At 40.1% G+C, this 10,961-nt stretch overlaps 1 protein-coding gene across 1 annotated transcript; it reads right to left on the bottom strand.

The window, feature by feature from the left end:
• Positions 1 to 164: 164 nt before the first annotated feature.
• prrg2 (proline rich Gla (G-carboxyglutamic acid) 2) lies at positions 165 to 10,651 on the bottom strand. The gene is made up of 6 exons (XM_040190452.2): positions 10,209 to 10,651; positions 3,382 to 3,554; positions 2,731 to 2,764; positions 2,229 to 2,361; positions 1,400 to 1,537; positions 165 to 463 (listed from the first exon to the last, which is right to left on the bottom strand). The coding sequence occupies exons 1-6, from the start codon at positions 10,270 to 10,272 to the stop codon at positions 421 to 423; spliced, it is 585 nt and encodes a 194-aa protein (XP_040046386.1). The 5' UTR covers positions 10,273 to 10,651; the 3' UTR covers positions 165 to 420.
• Positions 10,652 to 10,961: the final 310 nt, after the last annotated feature.

Genomic DNA, 10,961 nt, shown 5'->3' with positions numbered 1-10,961 from the left:
ACATGTTCTGGGTGCAGGCAGCTGCACACATGTTCTGGGTGCAGGCAGCTACACACATGTTCTGGGTGCAGGCAGCTGCACACATGTTCTGGGTGGTGCAGGCAGCTGCACACATGTTCTGGTTACTTGCTGCATTTGATGCATAAAAACACTGGACGCATGTGTATTTTCTTATGTCATTTATTAAATAAAACACAGACCATACAGTATCTATGCATTGATGAATTGACACAGTTTGATGTAGCAACAGTGAAACCACAGAAATGAACCACACCCTGAGCTGTGCGCCCTTCACACATGTAGTGGAGACAATGTGCACACCATGCTGTCTTGTGTCCTCACTTCACTTATAGATACTATTCAACACAAAACAAAGTTCACTTAACCACCAGCGCCCATCAGCTGTAACAAGGATCCCTCTCATGCGTTGTCTCCGGGATCAGCAGGCTCGGACGGCGCCCCCCTGTGGTCAACGAGAGACTGTGAGCGTGACGGGACATGGACGTCCAGCAGGCAAAGAGGCTTCACAGAGACAGGCTGCAGCACACTGAGGACCACTGTGATCCGAAGTGTAATCCCAGACAATGAGGCCGCGATCAAACACACACTATGAGGCCGTCGCTGGTTCTGCGCCTTTTTCCTGCTCAGATTACGGTTGTCAAAAGATTTTTTTTACTTAACTAATTAATTGCATTTTTAGGGACACATTGGTGTCTCTGCAGACGATGTGTCGCGCAGGGTAATGTTAGATGTTGAGATGGAAGTAGCCTAGCAGCTAATTTAGCATAGCAGTGCGTAAAGTGGTCCATTTGCCCCCCCCTTCTGTTTGACACGTGGAGTCATTCCTCTGCACAGTTCTCCTCTGTTTGTTTTACTCTCTCCATCTTCAGCTCCAGACTGCCAGACTGAGAGCTTTATTAACTGGATTTGTCTAACTGGAGATAGCGGCGGCAAGCAGCAACAAAGTTGCGCTAACTGCGTTAAAATATTCTAACGCATTAATCTCGGCCACATTAATCGCATAGATTAACACGTTAATGTTGACCTGTCTGCGCTCCACTTAGCTGCCACTCGTCCTGATACACAACCACATTGACATATGACCCTTTTGTGTTTTGCTATGCTTCTTGCTATGTGTCATGATGTAACAGGGTGTTGAGGAATGGAAAGCTGCTGAATCTCCAGGTGCTTCTGTTTCATTGAAATATGTTACCGTAAGGACCAGAAAAGTGTATGTTTATTAAAATGGGGAATAACGGGTGTATTTTAACATGCTGTACCTACTAATGTAGCTTTGTCTTTTTTTACTGTTCTTGTAGGTTTCGGGCTGGATCTTAGACACTGACCTGGAGCCATGCAAATAAATGTTTCTGATTCTGATCCGACTGGAGCATCTTACCCTGAATAGGGAGGTGGTGGGGCATCGTGTTGTCCGCTGCGGTGCAGAGCCTCGTTGTAGCTGGGTAGAGCCGGGAGGGGGGCCAGAGGTACCGTCTCTAGGGCGGGCTGCCCATCTGCCGCCATCCTCACCGGAGCTCTGGACCGGCACACAGAAGACAAGTCAGGAGAGTTAAACCAGCCACCCAAAGCAGCATCACTGTGCTCAATGGAAGGGACTTCATGGCTTTCACTTCCTGTTAAAGTCGATGTCTAATGCTCACCAGATGGGGGTACTGGAGAGATCTGTGAGACCAGAACTTTCTGTTGCCATGCCAACCATCACTTCTCACTCAAATTGCTGATAGAATTGTATTCTGATATGAAATTGACTTGTTTACAGAGTGAAAGGATTTCTTTGCCAGAAACTAAATAGCGAGTCATAACTATAAGAAAACAGAATGTTGAATAGGTTGCATACATACATTGTAATAGAATAAAATATAATACAATAGAAGAACATTATTTTTGTGACCCAGTCTCAAATGTGATTATATCAGAATGTTTATTTATTTAGTTGTAGTGAATGTGACTGCATAATTCACCTTTGTTCTTGTTTCGTGGTACACGCAATTAATAATCATATTAACACCAGGGTCATTCCCCTTGCTGTGAAACATTTGGAGATGTGCCTTCGTCTCGTACATTGTAGTCGCCTGTATGATTAAGATCAACAGTTTGGGGACCGGTTCCTGTAGATCTGGTCCTTTCCTTTTTCCGTTTTGGTTGTAGTAGCCACAATTATTGGGGTAACACGTTAAAGACGGCTCGTGTCCCATGAGTGGACTTACCGCGCCGACCCTGCTACACTTTTCTTCTTGTTTTTGTAGCAGTAGATTCCCAGCACGGTGGCGATCCCAGCAGACACCAGGATGGCCACGATGCCGGCCACCAGCCCAGACACATCCACTCGGGGGGAATTCTCTTCACAGACAGAGCGCAGTGACATGAAAGCAATGCTTCTCAGAGTGACCATGTTACACACAACATTTCATTATGAAGTAGTTTAAAAAGAGCATGAGATATATGAATGACCAAAGATGCTACATGTGGTAGCATTCAATAGCACTGTAACAAAAAATGCATCTTTCCCCATGTAGCAACAAAACAATATTAGCAACACACTGATAACTAAAGTGGTACATTCATTTTTACAACATTTAAGTTATTAATGTTGTGTGTACATTTTCAGTGGAAACACCACATTCAGCTGGCTGCCTGATGCCAAAGCCAAGCTGTGTGAGATATCATATTCTACTTTAATATAACCATAATCATTTGATAATAAATTACCTTGACTGTTCACATAGTTGGTCCAAAATGCTTCCTAAAAATGGAAGCAAGAGAAGACTTCATAATTTACTTTCATTAAATAGGAAAACAAATAAACATTTCAGCCAACGTGAAAAAGCCTCAAGAGTATTTTTTTCAAGGCAAAAGGAATGATTCGTAAAGTATATTTTGGTAAACAGTTGTTGTTCTATTAAACTGCAGGTGTACCCAGCATGCAGTGCGGCGGGGTCATTTTATAAATGTACAGTTATTACAGTTACAAATTGTTTATGTGTCACAAGCTGCTGTCGGGGTGTTTTACCCCATGAAAGTTGAGGGTTATGAATTGTTGTTATAAAGTTATAACTTTATTAGCTACTTGTCTTGTGTGTATTGAGATGGAGTCATGATTCCTCCGACCGCTGCACGCTTAACGGGATTCAGTGAACAATGTAATATAACATGTACTGCACGCTGAAGTGTGGAACAGTTATTACGGCCGTGCATCGGTATAATAGGGAATTTGAAACGGGTTCCCAACCCTTCCACAGGTAAGCCTAACAGCAGTGTGCTACTAACGCTGTGGAGTCTGTCCTGCGGATCTATCTACATAGAATACAGATGTGGGATTCTTCAAAGGGGGTATGGAGACGCTCACTACAGCAGCAGTACCGTCTTTGTGTCGTCCTCGAACACCTCCCGGGCCTCCTCATAGCTGCAAACCTCCTCCAGACACTCCCTCTCCAGATTGCCGGTCGCCACCAGCTCAAAGTCCCAGCTGTTGTAGAGCAGCGAGCGGGACAGGAAGGAGGTGGCGTCCTGTTGCCCCACCACCACTGGATCTCCTGCAGAATACGCAGAGGCACAAAACATTTCACTGTACCAATTGAGAGATTTTCTAAAGTAGAAGTCCTACATTTGTATAGAGAAAAGGGTCATTTCTGAGTTTTTTATAAAAGCGATTTACTCAATAATTCCAGACAGGGAATCATGTATGTGTGTTCAGGACATCTTAGACTTCAACCATACTGAAATCTGACGTTTTAATCAAATTGTACTATAAAAGCTCAATAGTTCTGACTGATATACATGTGTTCAGGATCTCTCGGCAAACAGAAAATGAGATAATTTTACAGTACTTATTTAGACATTTCCAAAATAAGAGTCCTACATTTGTACGTTCAAAAAACTCATTTCTGAAGCCTTGGGCTTTGATAAAAAGGGGTTTTATCAACAGCTCCAAACAATGACTGATACCTTTAGGAACTTTCTGAATACCCTTATATCAAAAATGAAAGAAAAAATATTTGAAGTATTATAAAAATTACCTTTCGTTATAATAATTTCATACAATTTATATATTAGATGATAATCCAGCGTAAATGCTCTATATTTGTACAATTGAAAGGCTAATTTCTGAATAATTAAGGTGTTATACATAAAACATGGGGCGGCACTAAAGATATTTAGTAAGCAAAATTGATTAATGTTTACTTATCAAAAAGCATTTATGATACTGGATATTTGGGTGAAATTAACTTACATTTACTGATTATTTGGGTGAAATTGAGTGTTATATACTACTAATCTAGGTCAAATTGAATTTGAATTACTGAATAAAATAAGTTATATCCACTCACATTTTAGCACATTGTTAGTTAATTCAACACATTGCCATTGCCCTTCTGGACTTAAAGTAATTGTTTAAAATAAAATTACGTGTCACTTTGTTGCCACAATTTTTCTATGTCTAACTCACTCAATACATTTTAGTGTAACAGTAACGGTTAAAGGTTAAAATTAATTTGTGCAAATTTCTATGAATACACTGAAAAAAATGATACTTTGGACAAACTTTTAAAAATTGCTCTAATTTGTTAAAGCTAAATTTATTACCTTTTTTTAAATTGTATTTTGTATTTGGTTTAAACCTAAAATTGTAATTTAACATGAATAATAAAAAAAAAATTTTACCCAAGATAAAAATGTAATTTTATACAAAAGATACAAAAAAAAAAGATACAACCATACACCATTTTAGCTTTGTTACCACTTGATTTTTTCATTTAGGAAAAAAATTGTATTTAATATTCCATCGAAGTCAAGGTTTTTACTTTAGTGTAGTTAAAATGCCCTAATTTTGTTACAGGCAAATTTATCAGGTTTCATCAAGTTCCATTTCTCATTCAGTACAAACTAAAATGTATGATTATAGCTTAATTTATAAATGTTCTTCTGACATGACAAGACAGTAGTCCAATACAATTCTATATTTTGCTTTATTTCAAATAAAATGTCACAACAAATATTTTCTGTGATAGAAAAGTAGAATGTCAACATTCTGTCACGGTCAATGTTTGATCTCGTTTACATAATAGGAATAAATACAGGAAAATTCTCTTCAAAAGACCTTCAGGTTTACTCGAGGTACAGAATGATGCACTTCAGCAGACACTCAGATTCACCTCAAGGCTCTACAGTGCAAACACAGAAAAATGTTATACTGTCCAATTTTGCCACTTTACAAAAAATGCAGACACTGTACAATATACGAATAGGTACTTGGAGTTACAGTAACTGAGATTTACAGAGGCTTTCAGCTACTACTGGGAAGTATACGGGTTAATGCAGTGTACTGGTTCATGCAGTGTACTGCTTATGCACAGTTATACTGATGCAGTGTTGCAAATAACAATTCACCTGTGCAAAACCAGCATCCTGCTACATTGAGTTCATAGACATGATCTGAAAAAATGTTTTGTCAGACGTCTCAGCTCTAGTTTGAGCAAACCAGTTAAAAGCCCTCTCACAGTCAATAGATAACGTGCAGTATATCTTCCAACATTTGATCTAACTCCTCAAGGGAACATGTTATGAAAATGAACACAATTTCTTCTTTTTTAAATTATTATTGATGTGATAATGATCAAGTATGGATGTATGTATCAATACATCACAATTGATCAGGACTTCATTCTGACAAGTCTTCCCTCGTTTGATTGTCTCAATCAGCTTGCTGTGGTTGCTTGTCCAAGGTAGCCAGGAATCGCGGTTGTGATTCTCAGAAATTCCCCATTGATCTTTAAAAAACAAAATAGTACATTACATGTTACATTACAACTTTGTGGTGTGTGTGTTTTTTTGAATTTGTATGGCATCCTTTATTTGCAGGTTTCTAATGATAGGGGATAATATCATTAATTAAATAGGCAATCACTGACGTATTGATTACAAAAGTTACTAGCCTTATCCATTGTGAACGATGCAGGCCATCTCTCTTTCAACTCCTAATTCCTTTCCCACGATTTCTTGTCTTCGCAGTCAAAAAGTCTTTGCCCTTTTGTCCTTTATCACAGCACAATAATTTTGCTTCTTTACTTCACTTAAAAGTGACAGTCTCCTTTTCTAATTTGTCTGGGGCCTCTCCCGTTGGTATTTTCAGGTATGTAGTTGGCCTCTCCTCTGTGTCTTAACTTTTTTTTCTGGCAATGAATCTTTTGGAGCTTTGGACTTTTGGACAACCTTCTGCTACCTTTTCCAGAATACCTGACTTTGTTTCTGAACTAAGAACCTTGTCTTGTTTGATCTCTACACAGCATTTCCCTTTTCTAACTGCAGTTTCCCAGGCTTTAAGTCACTCACTGAACAACCCTTATGATGAATTTAAGCGTGGTCAGTTCAGTATGTCTGGAGGGCCGATGACACCTGATGACAAGTGGCTTAAAAGTGCATTCCAAGTCTTGCAGGCACACAGGCAGTTGACATAGATGCAGGGATAGGATAGATTTTAGAATATATACATTATAAAAGATACATGTGAAGAAAACCCGTCACAAAATGTTCATACTGTTATTTCATTTCCACTAGATTAAAACTTGAACTTTAAACTGAAACTATTGATTACATTTACTTACATTAGCAAGTGTACATCTGAGTTCAAAGCTATTCTCTACAGTGTCTTATTTCTATTTAAACACGCAAGAAAATGATGTTCACAGTTGTTCATTTTAGGACTTTCTACATAGAATACAGATGTGGGATTCTTCTGACAAATTCAGAAACATGGCCTTTTCAGGAAAAACGGTAAACCTGTGAACACAAAGGACATAGTGAGATTTCACGTTTAGTTTTTTTAGTTTTCACGTTTAGTTTTTCTAGGCTTGCGTCGAAAGCAACTCAAGCCTCCCGCAGCGCACCAGGCTGCGATTGGTCCGCTAACTACGTCCTTCACGGAGTCTCACATTTCCGCTTTCATAGCCCGATACCGCCATTATTAAACGGAAGAATGTTTACGAGAGAACGGAGCAGATTGAAGAGCTTTCGTTGGAAGAAATGTGTAAATATGAAGGCTTCTACAAGCCGTCATTGGCCGTCATTGGCGTCAAAGTCTATGATAAATAAATAAAGCAACAAACAACTTCGAAACACAAAGACGTGACTCTCTAGGTCGTCTTCAACAAAACACGTGACTCCACCTGTTGTTCTGGAGGTGAATCGCTCTGCAACACAAGCGAGACTTTACAACCAGGAAGTGAAACCAGCGCGTCGACGCAACGACGCAGACGCACGCGCAGGCCTTTAGTTTATTTCACTGACTATTTTCCAGAAATGTAACGTTAACGTTTAGTTAGTTTCACCGACCATTAAAGCCACCTGGTCAAACCCGGCTGCTTTTAACAGTTTGTCATGTTAAAGTTGTTTACAAATATAACTCATATGTGCTGCTTCTTAGCTAAAGCTAGCTAGCTAGGGAGGTTAGCTTGTCACGGAAACTATGAAACAACATGACGACATAAAACCAACATAAAAAAAAAAACGTCAGCTTAATGACTTAAATACATTTACAGCGCAGTAAAGTTGGCATGTTTGTTAACTTTACAGAAGAGCAGAAGAATGTTAAACTGCTTCAACAACGTGGTTATAAGGCGTTTGTTCAGTAACGATAATCACACAGGTCTTACCTTCAGGAGAACAGCGTCCCCTGTTCAGCAGATGTCCACGTGGTTCAAAATGCGTGGGATGGAAGTGTCACTCAATTGAAAACAACGTACTCTAAATGAGTCAAATCCATCATTTTCATTGCATATTAAACTTTACTCATAAAATATAATTAAAGCCTACTCAGTGATTCACAGCTGATTTTACTCCAGCAAATTTAAGTAACATGTAATTAATAAACAGCATTTATTAAATTCAGCTCAATGTAATTCAAAACTGTACTTTTTTATTATGTAACAGTTACTATTATTTATTTAGTAGATATTAATTAACGCCAATCCCATTTTTACAGTATAATTTCACTTCTATCCACAACTTATGAGTTATAGCAATGGAAGTATGAGTTATAGCAATTTAGATTCAGTCGACATCCGTTCGCGCTTGTTCCACAGCCAATGCTTTCAAATCGGCTCAGCAAGTCTTAGAAATGCGCTAAAGTCAAATTGGAATTGTTGTCTCTTATTGTCTTTCTTTGTTTGTTTCTTATTATAATTTGTGAAAAGGTTTGATGCTCATGGTTGCATAATTTCAAAGTTCTAAAAAAATGTATTTCTCAAATAAAATGGTTTGATTTTAAATGTGGTTGGTGACAGATGTCCTGATCCAAAAAAGCTGAAGCTCAGTTGGATTGGATGGAGACTAAAATCTCGCCATAGATCCTCAATCGGATTGATGACTGGGCCATTTTAAAACATGAACATGCTTTGATCCAAACCCTTCCATCGTAGCTCTGGCTGTATGTTTAGGGTTAATGTCCTGCTGCAACACGACCCTCCACCCTGGTCTCAAGCTTTCTGCAGAATCCATCATTTTTTCTTTAAGTATTATCCTGTTTTTGACTCCATCCATCTTTCCCTCATCACACAGCCTTTTGCATTCAGGCCAAAAGGTTCCATCCTGGTCTCATCTGAGCAGAGCACCTTCTTCCCCTGGTTGCTGTTCTCCAACAACAGGATTTGTTATGGTTGACTTTCCACAGCAGCTTTCTTCTTGCCACTCTTTCATAAAGGCCAGATTAGTGGCTCCCATAAAGTACACGGCTAATAGTTTCTGTTCCTCAGATGTGGATCTTTGCAGCTCTATGGCGTCAGTTTAACGACAAAACTCACACATGCGAGGAAACGTCTATTCGAGTGAATTTCAGGTTTTCGCAAGCGTAAACCAGGACCAATCAGAGAAGAGCCCGTCCTCCTTTGGCCACACACTGCCAAAAGTCATACTTTCGAGCGAGCAGATCAAGTTTTCGAGCGAGCAGATCAAGTTTTCGCGAGAGAGTATGTCAGTCCCTGCGCTCGCAGTTGTTGAATTTCCTCTCGCGCCTGCTAAAATTGAGTGCGCAGAAGAAATTTACGCTTGCGAAAACCTGAAATTCACTCGAATAGACGTTTCCTCGCATGTGTGAGTTTTGTCATTAAACTGACGCCATACAGCTCCTTCAGAGTCACTATGGGCCTCTTTGAAAAGTACATTCATAATACCTTAAATATTCAGATATCAGCTTTTAAATTGTTCAAATGAATAACATTTACTTTGGAAGATTTATCAATTGGTGCAGTAAAAATATTTAATTTCCAGAACGTCGGAGATGTCCTGAACACACATCAATCATTGTCTTTATTTGTCTTTATTCTTTAAATATGTTTTTAACTTTCACTTTTATTCTTTAATTTAAACTAACCCATAGCCTTATACTACTAACCGATAGCATTAGCATTTTATTTTATTACTCGTGCACTGCTGTCTTGTCGTCTATTGTCATACTGTCTACTGTCACACACCAACCGCCAAGTCAAATTCCTTGTGTCTGACATATTTTGGCAATAAATGTTTCCTGATTCCTGTAATTAAGAAAATTAACTTTATAATACCTCAAATATTATATACTAGATAGATATTTGCTTTTCAAATGTTCCAATTTATAAAATGAATTGATAGCTTTATTCGTACAATAAAATGATTTCCAATTTGGTATAGGAGTAGTCAGAGAGGTCCTGAACACATGTACATCATTCATTATTTGGAACTATTGATTAAATTGATTTTATCAAACTTCAAATACTCAGAAATGACGTTTTTCTCTTTACAAATACCAGACTTATACTTTAGAAAGTGTGGTGTAGTTACATGTGTTTTTTATGTCACATTTAAGTTGTCTTTCCTCTTTAACTCACAAATTCTAGGTAACACGTTGAATACTAAATGTGAATATAATTCATGTTGTTATTCTGAAAACCGGATGCTGACTCGCGTTAATCTTTCTGCGCTCGCGCCTGATGCGTTTACCGTGAGAGCAGTTTTGGCCCTGTGGTCACGTGATCTGCCCCGTTTAATTTAACTCAACATGCAAGTCAAATCAATAAAAGACGCCTGTGTTCCGGATGAGAGCTGACGAGCGCGGACTAAAAGAGCAACACGGAATGGTGAACTCATAACCGCGATGACGTCCTTAGCGACTGGAGCGCCACCGCCGAACCGACCGCAGGTGAGAAGAGGCGGGTTACCTGCGGCGTGTCCCAGCTGCAGCAGCGACAGCAGCGCGACCCACAGCGCGGACGATGCGGCCATCGAAGAGCGCAAAGGAGCCTGCGGCCAGAGCCCCAACACGCGCCTGTCTGTCAACCCGAGGCTTCTGGACACCGGCGGGGACGTGGATGTCCCGATCGCAGTCAGTCCCGTGGACACTTCCTCAACCGCCCCGCTGCTTTCCGTGAAACCCGCCCCATCGCGAACCTGTTGGACCGCATACCTGCTGGGGGAGGAAGCGCGCCGACCGGTCTTCCTCCGCTGGTTTCGTTCAGCGGGCGCGTGTGTGCGTGCGCGTGCGTGTGTGCGTGCGCTCAGTCGGTGGGGAGTTTATTGTGTCCACATGTAGTGAAGTATACGCAGACTCACAGCGTAACACAATCCGAGGATACATGAAACGCACGAAGGACAAAGTTAGCGCAAAGACCGGCGTGAGACAACATCCGGTTTGTCTCACAAGCGTTTAATCAAAGTGCATTCATGGAAATTATAATAATAAAAATAATTACATTCATACTAAGTTTAATGTTACCTGAGTCCATAAACGCGTCACAGCCTCAGTAGGATGCAAGTCAGCCTCTAAAGTCAATAAAGTGACTTCAGTAATAACAGACGAGCTGCTGTTAACAAGGATACAGATGTGCCCAGGTGGCGTCCTACTGACCCCCCCATCCAGCGCCTGACCCAGGCGGTCTCCTCACCTGAAACCCCCCCGGGGGTTCATATCCTGC

The sequence above is a fragment of the Gasterosteus aculeatus genome, chromosome 11 (genome assembly GCF_964276395.1).
Source record: "Gasterosteus aculeatus chromosome 11, fGasAcu3.hap1.1, whole genome shotgun sequence".
NCBI lineage: Eukaryota > Metazoa > Chordata > Actinopteri > Perciformes > Gasterosteidae > Gasterosteus > Gasterosteus aculeatus.
Note: the sequence above shows the minus strand (reverse complement) of the source record. Positions and strands in the feature narration are given on the sequence as shown.